Source organism: Protopterus annectens, chromosome 1.part1 (assembly GCF_019279795.1).
Source record: "Protopterus annectens isolate FY-2018-M chromosome 1.part1, PAN1.0, whole genome shotgun sequence".
Classification (NCBI taxonomy): Eukaryota; Metazoa; Chordata; order Ceratodontiformes; family Protopteridae; genus Protopterus; species Protopterus annectens.
Window position 1 is genome coordinate 1,232,839,996 of NC_056726.1, and position 19,113 is coordinate 1,232,859,108.

Here is a 19,113-nt window from a genome sequence, read left to right on the forward strand (position 1 = left end):
TGATTACTAACCTGCCTCGTGATGCAGCCTGTGCAGCCTAGCATCATGGGCCTGCTGGTTCGCAGCCCACTCATCTGCAGCTGTCAGAGAAATGCATTGATATTTAGCTATACATATCCATCGTATACACAAGCTAGGCAATTATCTACTACTTAATAGAATGTGTACTTATTCATTACTGGGGCATTGGCCATCTGCCAATACTCCTGGATCCACTGTTTTAAGACATCCCCCCTCTGCCTCTTCAGGTCAGCATGGTGGTGCCTGACCTGCTCACCAGTCCCGGGGGTACCTGTGGCACTGGTGAGGTCACGGGCGAGATTGCCCCAGGCCTCCGTTTTGTACTGTGAGCCTTGGTACTAGCCCTGCAGTAGTCTCAGATCATGGTGTTTTACCAGGAGCCATACCATGAATTGTGACTCCTGGATGCCCCAGCGCTGCGCTCTGAATCGAGTGCCTTCACCCACCCCAGCCATTCTGCTGTAGGAGGCTACAACCAGTTATGAGATGTATTCCCACCTGTGGGGTTTAAATACAGCGATTTTCCCGCACATTGCCGTGATTGGCCAGTTTTGAAAAGACTAAACCATGGGCACACCTGCTTACATAAGGTTGACACTGTTTAAAGTGGTATAGCACTAGGCAGATTGAATTGGCTCCCCTACACATTGCTTACACTTGCTAACATGAGCTGTGCTGCAGTTAGCATTGCTACATAGTTGATTATCACTATATTTGCAATTTGGCAATGATTTCGTCTTCATTACAGGTTATATATGTGTCTGGTATCTGTGATTCATGTGTACATACAGTGTAAGGGGACCTGGGGACGTCTACACTTTATTGCAATAACACCTAAAATCTATGGTTACTGCAGTACTCCAGTTCACATATTTATGTTATGTAGCAGGTTATACCACTTCACACTGTACATAGATTCAGTTCACATGTTTGGTTTGATTTTCCTGTGTTGAGGATTAGTTTGCTGATACCTCATTCATATCTATTGCTATGATGGCTTAGTGATTAACTACTGTGACTATAGTGTACAGGATCCTGAGTTTGAGCCTTGCAGAGGCAGTTTGCTTTGGTGCTGGGCAGAACATGGGCCGTTGGATTCAGAGTGATTAAGGAACTTTAAAGCAGTTGTAAGCAGGTTTGCACGACGGTAAGCACTGCAAACCTCCGGTTACAGTTTCTTACACTCAGTTAGCTTCTACTTTGCTTACTCTGTGTAGGCAATGCTTACCTCCATGCAAACGCACTTAAACACACTTACTACTGCTTATTTGTGCTTATACCTGCTTACTAGTACCTTATTCATTATGACACTGACACTTCACATGTGCATTTAATGTAGTAAGCCAGTTCACATTTAAATGTTATTATGTAGGTTATACAGCAAAAAGATGTAAAAATATGTTAATATACAGAGTTCACATGGAAAATGATATGTGCTGTAGTGGGACTCAAACTGGGAATGCCTGTTCATTAGGCGGATGCTCTAACCACTACACTATTGCTGTGCTGCTTCATTTGCATATATATTCCTTTTCAGCTGCTTTAACCATAGCTAAGCGATGGGCAAACCCGCACACCTATGGTTAGCTGTACTTGGGGTTTTAAAAAAATAAATAAAAGGGTTTCTTCATTTTATTTGCCTGTACTGTTGCTGTTGAACACATGGGGACGGTTGGTGGGGATATGTGGACACTTATGAGCAGTCTTGCTCATTTATTTATACATTCTTCTGTTCTACTTTGCAGGGGCATGTTTATTCTGAGAGCTGTGCTCTCAGGCACTCCCCCTGCACTCATCCACGCCCCATGTAGCATTAGGAGTTCAGGCAGTGCATCTTCATTAATATGAATGGCGTGCTGCTGTCCTTCTCTTAAACTGCCGCTTCCATGCAGGACTAGATTAGTCCTGCATGGAAGTTTAATAAATCCGGGGGGATCTTCTATTCACATAGAAATGCATTCTCTTGGAATATGCCACACTGTTCTTTGTACTTCTTTCTGTGCGCATTTACTAAAACTGTAAACAGTACATACTACCTTTGTAAATATTATTTCTAACTGTATTTCACTCCTGCAAAGCCTGTTAACTATTGTGAACACATTTCTGAATATCTCTGCTTGAACCTTTGTAAATATATATTAATCTAACTGTATCTCAGTCCTGCAATGCCTGTTAACCTTGTGTAAACAAAGTAATGAATATCTCTGGTTGTAATTAAGCTTCTGTATTATCAGTTTGTGTATTTCTCATTGTATTAAAATCTTCTTAATTGTGGAACTTTTCTCCCCAGGCCTCCACTGAAAAATGGACCTTGTCTAGCTGGATTTTCCCGGTAAACAAATGCAAAATAAATAAAAAATTAAATTAAATTAAACACTTGTCCTATATGGGCAGACTCAAAAAACTAACTATTCTCTGTCTTGTATCACCTACTTAGAGGTGATCTCTGCTTGATATACAAAGCGATGTCTGACCCAGCTCTGGTAGAAATGCTGCATCTAAAGAAATCCCAATCCCTCTGTACCACACACTCCAGAGACCTCATCCTCTTTACCACAATCAACAAAACATGCTGGAGGGGCAGGTTCATAATTTAGAGACTGCCCATGCTCTGGAATAGACTTCCCATACATGTCAAGCAGAACATCTCACTGGCCCTCTTCAAGAGAAATCTTGATGAGTGGATGGGAAATAGGAAATTCGCCCCGGGGATGACTCCAGTGGCTGTACTCGACAGAGGCACTGCGAACTAAGGTTGGGTGGCACAATGCCAGGGTAATCCTATGGGCTAGGCTTGTAAAGGTTCCAGGGCCATTAGCCTAGTACACACCTATGAACCTATATAAATATATATAGTAAGATATTATGTTAGTTTACATCTAAATTCAATGAATGGAGCAATGAATTACCATTCAACAAAAGATTAATATTGCTAAGTTTAAAGTACAAAGGGAAATATTTATGGCTATAGTTAATGCCTTGAAGAAAAATGTCAACATATAATAAAAATAATGTCTCCAAGAATGCACAGGCCATAGTAAAAGCATGCAGGGGTGTAGGAAAAGGAATGCTGCTTGAAAATATTCAGCACAATATGCAGCACATGGGAAAATCAGTAGGCTCCAGTCTGACACTGCACTCTGTACATGATTTTGTAGGAATAAACATATTTCCTCACACCTCTTGTTCTTTTGTTTATGCAAGCTTTGCGATTATACTAGTGAAGAAAAATATTTGTTCTATGTTCTTAAAAACGAACATCTTTGTTTATGTAAATCATACTCCAGTAGTAATAATGACCGCTTCATGTCTTTCAGATGCCAGACACATTTGATGATGTGGCCATCACCTTTTCTGAAGATGAGTGGAAAACATTAGATCAACAGGAGAAAGAGTTGCACAGGGAAGTGATGGTTGAGAACTATGAAACCATGGTTTCAGTAGGTAAGTGTGTTGAAAGTCTTAGTTTGTGGAATTTCTACCTCTTGCACTATTGAGATATATACTTATTTATACAGAACTTTATAATTTTAAACTTTTCTAAGCACCTGGACCTCTGCCATGATTACAAACCTCCTGATGTGGAGTTCTGTAAAGTTATACTATGATGCTTGGTTATATTACTGTGTATGATAATATATATACATTGTTTCTTACATTGTGCTGTAGCAAAATATTTGACTGTATCTTTGAACAGTTTGGATTGTATAACCTTCTGTGATTTTGTAATGTTGAATTCTGTCTGCTTGTGTATTACTTAATCCCTCATTTTGTGACTGAAATTGATGCTCCTCATCATCATCAACCCCCTTTTCCCTATTTTTTGCATGGAGTTGGGGTGTCATGTCAACTCACGCCATCTCCCTCAATTCCTTGCCACTTTCCTACCTTCTTTGACAGCCATATCCCACTGTTGCAGGTCTTCTTTCACGCAATCCATCCATCTCTTTGTTGGGTGCCCTTGTTTCTTCTTGCTTTCCTCCTTTCGGCCTCAAATCTTCCTCACCAGATTGTTTCTGCTTTCCTGCATATGTGTCTAAACCACTGTAATCTACCCATTTTGACCTTCCCTGCAGTTGGATCTACTTGGGCTTTCACTCTAATATCCTGATTTTGTTGTCTGTCCCACAGTGCACATCCTACCACCCATCTCAGGCACTTCACCTTCATCACTGCTAGATTTCTCAAATGCTCTGCATTCACTGCTCAGGTTTCTGTACTATACAATAGCACCAGCTGCACCACTATTTTGTACACATTACTTTTCAGCTTGTTTGGCATTTTTCTGTCACAAACACTTCATCAGACAAAGTATTGTCGACAAAAGCATTGAGTAAAGGAATTGTACGCTATACCTGTGGTGACTCAGACTGTGGCTTCAGTGTTTATGTTTTTTATTCTATCAGTGCACAAATGCAAAGGGGACATTCACAATTGAAGACAGTAGAGAGATATCAAAATACAGTCACACTGTATGAAATTGCTACAGGGATGATTGATAAATGAAATGCAGAGTAATAGAAAGATGGAAGATGAGCATTTTGGATTCAGATCAGGATGCAGAACATTCAGAAAATGCAGGAAGTAACACTTCCATCTGCTTTTGATGTTCTTTGGACTTGTGAGCAGGTTGTTGCTGGCAAGTCGTATGAAGGGTATCTTCTTCATCTGTCTTTCTTTCTTTCTGTGCCTTCCGATCTGATAGTGTTTCTTTGTTTCATGTACTGAGTCACTTTCTAAAAGCAGGTGTCATTGATGCCTTATTTCTTGCTATTGCAACTGCTCTCTAACCCTCTTTGTTAGCTGAACTGTATTCCTTCTTAGCCTGGCCCATCTTTTCCATCTCCCAATTTTACCTGCATTCCTCCTTTCTTTTGATGACTTCCTGGCCTTCTGCATACCACTATCAGCTTTTCCTATGTACCTTATTTCCTTACTTGAATCAACCACATATCTGTTCTGTAGTCCTTGCACTTGCTGTTTTGCCACACTGCCATTCTTCTTCATCTCCACCTATTTCCTCTTCTTCCTGAAGTATTTCTTCTTCTTTCGGCTTTTCCAGGTTAGGGGTCGCCACAGTGGATCATCTGTCTGCTCTACAACCTGAGTATTTCTTTGAACTCTTGTGATTTCTCTCTCTGGTCAATTTCCAGGTCTTCAACCTAGTCTCTGTTGACCTTTAGAGCATTCTGTGACCACTGCTTATAGCTTATTGTGGCTACCTGTGGTTCATTCTATGTGCCATTTCAGTGAGGATGACTTTGCAAATGCTGATTCTACCTATGTGCCCTTTCCTTACAAGGAGGAAGTCTACCTGAGTTGCATGTTGGCCACTGTTGTTTATGATCTTGTGACTGTCTTACAGAACCACATGCAAGCCACCATTAACCCATTTGCAAGGCAAAATCTTTATTCCTGCTGCCCACCCATGTGGACACAGGCAGTTCTCTTAGCCCGTTCTGTCAGTTGCGATATGTGCATTCAGGCCTCCCATTATTAATACCCTACTATTATGTATAGGTTAAGATTATGAGTACTGTCCTCTCTTTATACTGACGTCTGACTGCCTTGAGACTGTTATTAATTCTGATGACATCCCTCGCTGTTTTTTGAAGCCTCTCCCTCACCATAGTTCCCTCACTATTTCTATTTTGTCCTTCCCTGAGTAGTGGACTCAGAATCCCAAATTGTGTTCTGCTGTACTCTTTCCATCTTGTTTCGTGGATACTGAGGATGTCCACCCTCCTCTTACAATCATATCATCTACTTCCAAGCTGTGTCCTGTCATTGAACCTGTATTGACTGTATCAATCCTTAGTTCATATTTGGAAGGTTGATTGATTTTATTTCCAGCTTTTGCTCAGCAAAGTTATCCCATGTAATCCAGTTGGACACCAGCTGGCCAGTAACCTATTGACCCAGGGCTTCTAGGCTATTTGGTGGTCACAGATTGGCCAAACAAAGCACACAGTTCCCTCTCACGCTATTAGCATGGTTCCTACTGTAGGTTGGAGTACGCAGGCAAATAACATGTCCATTTTTTATTTCATTTAGTCAATGTGTCTGAATACCTAAAACCAATTTTTATACCATCAAGTGGCTGCTCAGCTTGTTTTTTGGGTGGTGCGAGGAACCCCACAGAAACACAGGGAGAAGATGCTGACTCCATACAGGCATTAACCAGAGGTCAAGATTGAATGCTGTGCCTTGTGCTTGGGAGGCAGAGATTTTAACCATTATATCAACTGTGCCACAAAGTAAAACAAATAATCTGCTGAAAAAGAGGTTGCATTAGAGGAAGTCACAATTTGGCATGTGACCTTTGAGGATATTTGGGCACCATTTAGAAAAAGAATGTAGTGCACCCTGTACATTTTCTAGTAAAGAGGGTTTTGTTTCATTCATTCATTTTTCACCTGTTGCATAGGGTTGCAGGGAGTCCAGAGGCATATCCCAGCAAGCAGTGAGTATAAGGTAAAGAATTAGTTCTGCACTGGGGACCAGTCTATTTTGGGACACACATGCTCACACCTGTGCATATTCATCCTAAGGGTGGCACCCATGTCCCTCATGGACAGGAGAATTTGGTGTTGACCATAGAAAATTGGACAGTGCAGTTGGACAGTGGCTGCATTGTCACCTCACAGCAAGAGGTTCTCCGGTTCGATTCTTGGCTGGGGTGCCTTCTGTGTGGAATCTGTATGCCCTCCCTGCATTCATATGGGTTTCTTCTGGGTGCTCCGGTTTCTTCCCATGTTACAAAGACATGCATCTAGAACATTTCTCCCTGTGCCTCTGCTGAAAATTGGCTTTCTTCCAAGTTGGACTTTCCCAGTAAACAAATGTTAATTAATTAATTAATTAAATAAATAAATAGCTCTGCAAAATACGTTCACTTACTAAGGACAAATGGCGCAACTTGAGATTAACATGGCTGTGTTTTTAAGGGCATCTAGGGCTGCTAGCCTAGTAACCTCCTAAAAACCTATGCATATGCATATACATGCATTTTCATACACACTGCATGCACACCTAGAGTCAGGTTGGAGGACCATCTGTCAGTCTCTTTGCATGGTTTAGTGCTGCCTGTTATTGTCTTCCATTTCTCTGTTTGTATTGTTTGTGTCTTTCATATACCATCATAGTTATACTCCTACCTGGGGATGTGGAATACATTCTTGAACTTTCTGTCCTTTACAAGTGTCCTGCACTGCTAGTGTCATTTAAGCTTGCATCTCAAGGTACATGATGACGAGACCCGGCTAATCTGATATGCAGATGCAACTGAGAGTTGACTTAACCCAATCAATATAGCATATGAAATTGCTGTCCAGAGTTATACCTGTGGAGGTCCTTTCTCTGCAGACACAAAGGTGAATATTTTGTGCTTCTTTACATTATACAACATGTACACTCCTTTCTCCTTTCTTTCATTCACATCTTGGATTCACCCCTCTTCTGTAAGGTCTTTGTCAGTTCACTAACTTAACCTTACATGGGAAATCCTGTGTTTTATACGCTGTAATCATCCTGAATAAATCCTTAACAATGGTGTGGTCTATCCCTTGGCTTTAAGACCATTTCTTTTTCAGTGCAGTCTTTGCCAGTAAAGATGTTCATGCCTTATAGCTACTTAAGAATTCCCTTTGTCTTATAGGAATTGGTCCAGGTCTAGGATTTAGAAAGACTATTTGTGCCAACTGTCATTGCATATTATCTGTGTTGATACTACACAGACTCATCAATTGTCACTATTTTGTGTTCTGTTTGTATTGCAACACGCCTTCCAAACCCACCTTAAGTGAGTGTAAGACTCGCCCAATGGCACACCGATGGGGTTATTTTGGTAAACAGTAATTTCTTTAAAAAATGCTGCTTTTGATGTCACTCAATGCAGCCCTACCACAAAATCATTGTGCCACAGGTCAAGAGGTGAGTTCTATATACATCATGCAGAGAGTGTAAGGTAAATATATTAAGACAGAACTATGCTAGTGCCATTCACTATGAAACAAGTTGAAGTATATGATCTCAGTAAAATAAAAATTTAAATCTCAGTAAAAGGCTTTGTTCTATGTTATTTTGCTTATCTTGTTTACTGAATAGTTTCAGAATATGAAGGCATACTTCTGCAATGAGCAAACACTGATCATATATGTCTGGATGTGAAATATATGTGTAAGTGGAAGATGGTGAGTCTGTCTACAGTGGGTGAGCTGAATGGTATAATGATGGTCAAGCAGATAATGATGATGATGATGACAGTTTTATTTTATTTTTATTTATTTCACATTTGTTGACCGGGATAGTCCGACTGGATGCATGTCCATTTTCAGCGGAGGCCCGGGGAGAAAAGCTCCAAGGGTAAGCAGATACAGCATTACATAATACCAGCATTACATATTACAAACAGACTATTTACAGAGATTACATAAGTAAGTAAGTTAAACAAGTTCCACAGGTTACAGTTAATCCTGAGCGCAAGTCAGGATTAAATTAAATTACACAGTAAACTGGTTAGAAGATTTTTACACATTCTAGAGAGAGTTAGCCAGGCTTGATACATTGACATAGCCAGTTAAGTGACAAATGTTGTTTGAATCTAGTTTTAAATTGACCTAAGGTGGAAAGTAAGGTAATATCAGCTGGAAGAGAGTTCCAGGATCTACTTACAGAGTTTGCAAAGAGTGAATCACCGGCTGTGTTATTAATTTTGCTAGTCTGAATTAGTATTTTGTTAGAGGATCGAAGTGGTCTAGGATTGTTATAGGGGGTGATAATATTTTTAAGTGCAGGAGTATTGTCCGGATTATATAGAGGATTTTATAGGCCATAATCATGGCCTATAATTTTTTTTAAAGAAATTACTGTTTACCAAAATAACCCCATCAGTGTGCCATTGGGCGAGTCTTATACCCACAATGACAATGACAAAAGGACCATTTTCATATTACTTTAATAAAAAACATCTGACTAGTCCCTTTATATTTCAGTTGCTATTGGTATGTGCTGAATACTACAATATCAATCATTTTAAAATGTGATTATTTACTGCAGGATTTGGCAGTTTCAATACATCAATACAGGATGAGTTTCCTTCATTTAGATGAATGATACTTGGGACACTGGACTTCTGGTTTTCACAAAAGTAAAACTGCATGTCACAAAAAGTGAACAACCATTTCTGGAGTCATGGAATAAGTACATTTAGAAAATAAAATCAATAGAACTAGACAAAAGGACTGGGCAGCTGCCGATATCCTCATTTCTGAGGAAATAACTCTGAAGAGACTTCACAGCCTGTAATTCCAAGTTCTACTTTTTTAATTATTGATGCTAAATTTGGTGGTATTAGATGCCAGTGAGGGGACATGGAGACTGTTATTCATTCTTTATTTATTTATGCAGTTTCTAAATTATATTGTCTGTCATTACCTTCTTTTTCCTCTGTGGGATATGGGGAAACTCACAACTGTCTGCCTAAAGACATTAAAACCCAAAATGGAACCTCATGTGCTTATGCATTCTTCCCTTTGGATAACTTCTCTGAAACAATAAAAGCTCTGCAAACTTTGCAGCAATAAGCTCAGCCATAGGTCAGCATTTGTGAGATACTGCTGAGCCAGTTTAGGATTGTTAACTTTTCGGAGGCCCCTTATGGGGCACAATTTATGGAAACATGTAAATTTGCAGGATGAACCATAACAGCAACCAGTGTAAAAGACTGGACTTCACTTTGTTTTCAAAATAATAGTTTACTTTGCACAATTTAAATTGTTTCTAGTTTCATATCATGTAAAGTTTTTCATAAACAATTTTTTTTGTCCTAAAATCTCAGTATATTTGCCATTGTTCATGTTTTTTTCCCCCACAGGATGTAGCTACTCAAATAGGAACTCTTGCTTTGCAAAGAGGTACAGGTGAAAACCCTAAGCCTCTTGGATGGTTATTCCTCAAGATCGCAGTGTTTTTACAGCATCTAGTTTCAGTGAAGTTTTGTAATGTAGGATAAGGGGTTGTGATATATCCGTACTTCATCACTGCAGTTTGTGTGCTTTGCTGCAGAGAGCATCGCTGTGTCAAAGTATTAACTTTCTTGAGGGATCACTGAAGTCATGCTGGATGACAAACTCATGTTGCAGGGTCACATTTTCAACATGGTGGATGAACTTGACGCTTTCGGCATCAGCTAAGAAACTTTATCATATTTTAATCTGGAATGTAAGCCCCACCTAAAATGCTTGAGTTTTGTGTAGCTGTCTCCCAGTTATGCTTTGTGTGTGTGTGTGTGTGTGTGTGTGTGTGTGTGTGTGTGTGTGTGTGTCTTTGCATGTGCCACTGGAAGTGTTTTTTGGAAGTTCAACTAGATGAAGTTTGCATCTTTATATGAGGCGTTCTGCAAGTGTAGTCTATAGTTAGGACTTAATGTTTTTACACCTAGAATTCTTGATTATTTTATTTATTTATTTCCTTCCATTTTGGTGAATCAGATATAACAGTGGTGATTTGTGTTTCTCATTTTGGAAAAGTCTGATGTTCTTCATCTCACATTGCTGCAGTCCTTACACTTGGGTAGTCCGCTGTCCTCGGTCGGCCCGAATATCAAAGTATTAGGCTGACGTCGGTCAAGGCGCTTAAGACTGACATCAGGACGTCAGGGTACAAATGCGCATGACCGACGTCATATCCTCAGTCTTTTTTGCCGCATGGTCCGATGCAGAAGCAGCGTTGCAAGTGCCGTTCGGCGTTCTGAAATTTTTCGAATTCGGAGTTTCAGACCGAGTCAAAGTTGGCTAAGTACCCCGTTGGGGAACATTTTAGTTTTTTCTTGCCTCAGTGGTTTACCGGATGTCAGAAAAAGTGAATAACTGTATTTCTTGTGGGAAACAGATACCGCATAGAGATTATCATACTTTGTGTATTCCTTGTTTGGGGCCTGAGCACGACGTTGTTGGGTGTCGCTTTTGTGCTAGGTTCAATAAGCGCACTATTAAGCGAAGATTAGATTGTGCCAGGTTGGTCTTTGGGAAGCGGTGCAATTATAAGATGCCGTCGGATACTCCGACGCCCGCTTCTTCGAAGAAGCGCAAAGACAAAGCAGCTAAACCCAGGCAAGAAGAGTCGTCCGCACGGACGCCGGTTCTTTAGAGGCGTCAGTGGAACCGGTGGTTCCGCCGGAGGCTTCTCTGGAGTCCCAGGGGGAGACTTTGTTATTGCAGGATGTGGCCTCTCAGGGGGCAGGTCAGGCTGAAGGGGCTTCTCAGGTTACTGTACTCCCCTCCCTTCCTAAGGTGGTTAGGCCCTCTCCTTCTGTTTCTAAGGCTTCTCCCAGAGGCAGGCCAGGTTTAGCTTCTGTTGGTGTCACTCCTAGTTCTACAGGATCTGTGCCCAAGAAGCACATGCTTAAAATGGCAGAAGATTTAATTACTTTGATTAGAGGTTCTTTGCCCCCTCCAGATAAGAGGCCTAGGGTGGAACCAGAGTTGGGGAGTTTTGAGCAGGCTTCAGATGTTTCAGAGTCTACGGCTGAAGACTTGCAGGAGTTCTCTCCTTATTCTGATTCTGATGCAGATGATTCAACTCCTTCTGCTTCCCCTCCAGAGGATTTTTCTTTTTCAGAGACTCTTCATTCCATGAGGGAACATTTTAAGTGGGAAGGTCAGGACTTCTCTGATTCCAGGAAAAGGCTTAGGGAATTTTTGCTTTTACCCCAGCATAGACCTTTGGCTATTCCTCCTGTTCTGGATGTTGTGGAAGATGTGTTTGCAGAGGCTTCTCTTAATCCTGATTCTTTGCCTCCTGCTCCTGTTAAACCGGATAGGTATTACAGGGTGCCTGAGGCTCATAAATATCTTTATAAGAGTCCTAGGGCGGACCCAGAAACTGTTAGTCAGGGACCTAAGGTTGTCAAGGCCTCTGTTGTAAAAAATCCGGTTCCTCCAGATAAAGAGGCCAGAGCTTTGGATAGATGGGGAAAGAAAGTCTATACTTCTTCCACCTTAGCTATGAGGGCTTTGAATTGCCAGTTTCATATGTTGAAATATCAAAACTATCTTCTTTCTCAATTGAAGTCTAAGGTAGATGCTCTGGCGGAAGGCATTGAGTGTAAAGAATTACAAGATTTAGTACATGTTTCTGAACAGGTGGGTAAGCATTCTTTACAATGTGGTTTTGATGCTGTACAGGCCTCGTCTAGGGTGGCTGCCGCTGGGTCAGTTCTTCGCAGGCACGCCTGGCTGAGGGATCAGAATTTATCTGAACATGTTAAGACAAGGATTTTGGATGCTCCTTTACAGTCGGATGTGTTGTTTGGTTCACCTGTGGAGTCAGTCTTGAAGAAAATGGAGGACAAGGCTAAGTCTATGCAGACTGTTAAAGATTTTTTGCAAGTTCAGCCTCCGAAGTAGGAATTGGCCTGCTAAGGGGTGGACGTACCCTTCTTATGATTCACAGTCTAGGGGTAGATCTAGACGTGGTAGGGGCAGAGCTCAGAGCTCCTTCAGACCTAGAACAGGGAGTTCTCCTGCACATTCTTCGGGTGAGGGCAGGGGCCAGTCCTTTCGTAAACAGGCCCAATGACCTACCTTTTCAGCTGCCAGATCCTTCTTGCATGGCAGCACCTTTGGGAGGAAGGTTGGCACTCTTCAAGGAAAATTGGAGTTTGATTACCCAAGACAGATGGGTATTAGATATCATACACCAAGGTTACAGGTTTTATTTCCATACCTTGCCTCCTTTCAAAGGCATGCCAGACGTTCCTCCTCAGCAAAGATTAGAGGCTCACAAACAAATTTATCTGCTGCTCCAAATAGGGGCCATACAACCAGTCCCTCTGCCAGAAGTGGGCCTAGGATTTTATTCTCGCCTGTTCCTAGTACCAAAGAAGGGGAACACGTGGAGACCAATTCTGGATTTATCTATCCTCAACACTTATCTGGACATTCCCAAGTTCAAAATGTTGACGTTACAACAGCTTTTACCTCTGCTGGGCAAAGATCACTGGATGGTGACTCTGGATCTCAAGGAGGCTTACCTTCATGTTCCTATCACACTGAGTTGCAGGAAGTATCTGCGTTTTCGAGCTGGGACTTCTCACTATCAGTTCTCTGCATTGCCCTTTGGCTTATCTACTGCGCCCAGAGTGTTCACGAAGGTTCTGGCTCCAGTGATAGCTTTCTTCAGGCTAAGAGGAATACAGATCTATCCTTATTTGGACGATTGCCTGATTCTGGCCCAAGGAAAGGACGAACTTCTTCATCATTTACAATATGTGATAGCAGTGCTAAGATGCCTGGGGTATTCTGTGAACGAAATAAAGTCCAGTCTAGTACCCTCGCAGGACATGTGCTTTCTGGGTGTGAGACTGAATACAGCATCCCAGATGGCCTTTTTGACCCCGGACAAACAAAAGAATCTTTCTCGTTACTTCCATCAATTGTCTCATCAGTCCAGGCTGACTGCAAGGACAGTCCTTCAAGCCTTGGGGTTCATGGCATCTTGTATTCTGATGCTTCCCAATGCCAAACTGCATATGAGGAAGCTGCAATGGTATCTCAATTGTATGGACACAGCACTGCCAAGATATGGACACTGTCATTCAGATAATACCTTGCATTCAAAAGGAATTTGTGTGGTGGGCTCAGGAATGTCACCTAAACAAGGGACTCTCTGTGACCCGGCCAGAGGCGAGTCAGATTCTAACGACAGATGCCTCAGACAAAGCTTGGGGAGCTCATCTAAATGGAAAGTGGGTACAAGACACGTGGCCTGCCTGACTTCAACATCTGCATATCAACTTGAAGGAGATGTTAGCAGTCCAATTTGCATTAATAGCTTTCAAGGATTTACTTCGTCCAGGGCAGGTGTTGGTTCTAACAGACAACACAACTGTCATGTGGTACATCAACAAGCAAGGGGGAACACATTCTTATCCTCTATGCAGACAAGCAATGATTTTGTGGGAGACGGCTCTCAGTTTACAGCTAAATCTTCAGGCAAGGTTTCTGCCAGGAGCACAGAACTCCTTAGCAGATGTGTTGAGCAGACAAATTATGGATCCCCACGAGTGGAAATTGGATCCTCATGTATTTCAGAAATTGACAGTGTTATGGGGAACTCCAGACATAGATCTGTTCGCTTCTCCACTAAACTACCAGCTGCCAAAGTTTTGCACAAAAAGGTTTCATCCCACAGCTTGGAAAGTGGATGCTCTTTCATTCAATTGGAACAATCTTCATGTGTATGCCTTTCCACCTCTGCCTCTCCTCCCAAAGGTACTCCTGAAGGTCAGACAGGACAAGCCAAAGATGATTTTAATAGCTCCAGATTGGCCTCGACAGCACTGGTACCCATTACTGAGAAGTCTGGTACGGGAGCCTCCATGGCCTTTGCCTTCGATTCCACACCTGCTGTCTCAGGAGAACAGTCATTTACTCAATGTCAAACTTCACTCTCTTCACCTAACAGCCTGGCATATTCTGTTTTGAACCCTGGAGGGTCTCAGCTTCCACAGCAAGTTTTGAATGTTATTTTGGAGGCCAGAAGGCCTAGTACAAGGAAAGTGTACGCAGATAAATGGAAGAGATTTTTATTTTGGAGTACTGCAAAAGAATTTGATGTTTCTGAGCCTAATTTAAGTGTGGCTCTTCAATATCTTACTGAGTTACTGGACAAAGGTTTGTCCTTCTCTTCTATTAAGGTTCATGCTGCAGCAATTTCTGCTCACTATGACTGTGACCCACCATTGTTTTCTCATCCTTTGTTTAAGCAATTCCTTAGAGGGGCAAAGAATATAAGACCCCCACGTAGAGCTTCTACTCCTGCTTGGGATCTCAATTTTGTGTTGGAGAAACTCACTCTACAACCTTTTGAGCCTGCAGCTACTGCTGAGTTGAAATATTTATCATGGAAGACTGCTTTTTTGTTGGCCATTACCTCTGCAAGAAGGGTTTCTGAATTACAGGCCCTTATGGCGGTTGAGCCTTTCTTAATTTTCCATAAGGATAGGGTATCTTTACGTACTAATCCTTCCTTTATGCCTAAAGTGGTTTCTAGTGTGGCTTTAAACCAAACTATTCATTTGCCTACTTTTTATGCAAACCCCCAAAATAAAGGGGAAAAGATTTTGCACACTTTGGATGTACACAGGCAGTTGCGATATTATTTGAGCAGAACTAAAGGGTTCAGGCAGTCTCAGCAGTTATTTGTTTCATTTGCTTTGGGTTCTCAGGGCAAGCCTGTGTCAAAACAAACTATTTCTAAGTGGATTGGGTTTTGTATTGCTTTCTGTTATTCCCATCATGGTAAGGAGATTCCAGCTGGGATTAGGCCTCATTCCACTAGGGCTACTGCCACTTCTACAGCTTTCTTAAGGGGGGTGGCAACTAAGGATATTTTGGAGGCAGCTACTTGGAGTTCAGTGCATACTTTCTCTAAGCATTACCACCTTCCACTTTACTCTAAATCTAGGGCTGGTTTTGCCACTGCAATTTTACAGGGCATTTTGGCAGCTCCTACTGCTTTATAGTTTTGCCATCCTCCCTTATCTCTGCTTTGGGATTCTACCCAAGTGTAAGGACTGCAGCAATGTGAGATGAAGAACATAGTACAGTTTTGTACCTACCATAAATGTAGATGTTCGAAGATCCACATTGCTGCAGTCCAATTTACCCTCCCTCCTTCCCCTCTGTACTTAGAGGCGGTTGTGTGGGTTAAGTTGTAAATATTGTGGATATTGTATATATTGTACATATGATTAGTGCAAGGGTGGTTGGTTGGTTTTTGCTGTCTTTTGGTTTTGACCTTTCTGTTTAGGGTCTTCTGACATCTGGGGCAAGAAAAGACTGAGGATATGACGTCGGTCATGCGCATTTGTACCCTGACGTCCTGATGTCAGTCTTAAGCGCCTTGACCGACGTCAGCCTAATACTTTGATATTCGGGCCGACCGAGGACAGCGGACTACCCAAGTGTAAGGACTGCAGCAATGTGGATCTTCGAACATCTACATTTATGGTAGGTACAAAACTGTACTTTTTTAGCTACTATTTCTTCTACTGAGTGCCATTCGGAGCTACAGATTTATTATTTTGAAAAGCCATTCATTATTTATTTAGTTATTCATTCATTTGTTAATGTTTTGGGTGGACTGATCCAGGGGCCTTTTTCAGAGATACTATAGGCTAATAGAGTAACAAGAAATGCTGAGTTACAAATGTGTTAAAAGTAATGTGTCACAGTTTAAATGCGAAATGCAGTAGTGCAATTGCATATTGCCGTAGTAACACAATGAAGACCTACTCAGAAAATTCAGATGTGTTCAGAATGGTAGAGGTGATGAAAAGTAGGCAAACAGGAAGAACAAAATTGTTTGCTAGTAGGTTTACATTTACATTGACTTAAGTTTGTTACTTGGGAGAGAAGAAAATTTTTGAAAAGGGAGAAATGGGTGCTATCTTAGCTATCAGGTGGTAGAGATTTACTTTTAGCTGGTTATTATATTATATTTTCAGGCACCTATTCACTTTTGGCTAACTAAAGTGTCTTTTACATTAAGAAAACTTCAACTGCAATTCTGGTGGCAGTAGCCTTGTCTGTCTGAGTTGGGAAACATACAGGGAGGCTTAAAGCTAGATTGTTTCAACAGCCAGATTTTTTAGGGACTTAGGTGTTTGGTCTTAATCTGAACTTGTAAGCTACTTTTGCTGTGCTTTTACATTACGAAATTCCAGGATCATCCATCTTGTGGCAGGAGGTGTTTGGTATTTGCCTTTTTTCTCTGAGATGGGAAACATTCCAGAGAGCTCAAAGTATAGTCATTTATTGACCAGAGGGCAATGGAATTAGTTTTCAGCTGTTTTTCTGTCTGCTATAAATTATGCACATTTATGCAGTGCTATAGTGTTTAGGACTTTAACCTGCAACGCAGAAAGGCTTTGCACAAAGCTAAGCTTAGGGCAACTAGTTAGTGTGTTGAACAGCAGTAATACCATATCATAGCACTGTCTAACATCTAGTCTTAACCCTAGACACAACATAGATGACCCCTGTAAAACCAAGTCCCTGAACCACAGTAGCCCAACACTAATACAGGTCCTGAGGACATGGATATGTAAAGTCCTAATGTCTGTTTGCCCAGCCTGGTAGATACGGGCATCCTGAGAAAATTTAGCAATTGTCTCATGTACTTGGACAACCTTTTAATCCTTAAAGAAACTAACAGAGTATGTGAAAGATGTACATACATAACTTCCTTAGAGGTAAAAATCTCACTTACAAACAGGGTTGTCAAGAGCACACACACTACATCCTTCACACACACCGCTCACCACACATATAGACTTACTTACTCTGCAGTACTTAAAAGAAACATTCCCAAACCTCAAAGACCTGCTAAGCCATGAAATGACAACACTTAACCTCAGCAATCATTAAAGCATACACCAAAAGCAAATCCTAATGCCACACACAAGCCTACACCCAATGATCCCCAATAATAAAGCACATAAGACAAGCACACTCTTGACCTAGTACTCTTGTCATTGGGTATTCTGTTGTTTGACACACACATGCTGCTCTCACCAGGCTGGACTAGGAGAAGATAACAGTTGCATATCTAAAGCTAGGATCCACAATATCATGCACACACTCAAGTCACTGCATCACAGGTACAGTATGATTCTGTCATAGTTCTTTGGGTGTAAATGACCTCAGATGTACCTCGGTGGACTATATGTAAAGAGACATGGATCTCTCCTAATAGTGTCACTGACAGATACATGCCTTGCACTGAACAGCACAGCATGCTACTTTCACCAAGGATGATGCCACAGTATGGACAGAAAATGACTGATTTCAATAATTGGCTTAGTTTCTGGTATTATTTCAGGAAGATCCAATATCTATCAGCATGGGAGGACATGATTAACAGACCACGTTGCTTTGCTAAGGGATGGTCTGACCTGTTCTCCTTGGGCATTCAGATACTGGGTAAAACTTTATCCACCGCCTTAGAGACTTTTAAGGCAACATCAAAATGACAAAGCTACCAACATGGCAAAAAAAAAAAAATCAAGCAACCTAAAGGTGCTTGTGCTCAATGCTCGTAGCCTAAACAAGAGGCTCCACACTCTACAGCCTGTCCTCACTCTGGAAAATGTGGACATCTGTGCTGTTGCCAAGACATGGTTTAAAGATGCAGAAAGTACTCCAGCAGTGCCTTCCACATATTTAGGCCAAAAGCAGCACAAACAGGGGCTAAAGATGGAGGTGTCTTGATCTATGTTAGCAACACATACAATTCCAGCTTGGTTAAACAGGATGATGATGATTCCCTTAAGAGCATTCACATCCAAGTCCCCATAGACAAGTTTCCTTGCCATGTCCTGGACTGCTACAGGTCACCCTGTATGACACACGAAGCTCACAGCTCTTACCTAAACCTACCAGAGGTGCTCACCATCTAACCAATACCCTATTCAAGGGAGACTTTAACTTCCTTTCTATAGACTGGGAAATGTACATTGCCTTTAACTCATGGGCACAGCATTTCCTGGACTTTATCAACACAGATACCCAGAACCGGATAATGTGCACAGTTACCAGAGGATCACACATATTGGACTTAGTATTGACCAGCATGGGAGAGAATTGCACCCTCCCCTGTGTCATGTCCTCATTGGTGAGGTCGGACCATAAAGGTTTTTTTCTTTGAAATAAAACTCAGCCTTGAAGACCCAGCTAAACCTGTAACAGTTAGGAATGACTATAAAGCAAACCTATTAAGTGATAGTTTATCAAAATTCCTGGCTCTCCCAAACCCCGGGAACACCACTACCTATGCAGAATTATTTACAGAAACCCTATAGAAACATGTAAATGGCTGCACTGAGGCTGCCATACCTACCAGAAGTAGATTCAGATCTAACACCAAAAACAGACCCGGTGCTAGAATCCTTACCTTAACAGGGTGTGTAACAAAAGAAAACAAAAGTAATGGCCAAAATCAAAAGGAGCAACTCTCGGAGACAAAATCTCTCCTTTTCAACTAAATAAGAAACTAAAGGGTTTAGAAAAGTTCAGCAAGGCCAGTTAC

The 19,113-nt window shown here is 41.5% G+C and overlaps 1 protein-coding gene across 1 annotated transcript in view; it reads left to right on the plus strand.

Annotated features, from left to right (window-relative positions):
• LOC122809518 overlaps window positions 1-19,113 on the plus strand; it is a 440,105-nt gene that overhangs the window by 72,981 nt on the left and 348,011 nt on the right. Inside the window, exon 2 of the mRNA XM_044081085.1 lies at window positions 3,339-3,465. Coding sequence (XP_043937020.1) covers window positions 3,339-3,465 — 127 coding nt within the window. The remainder of the gene's footprint in view (window positions 1-3,338; window positions 3,466-19,113) is intronic.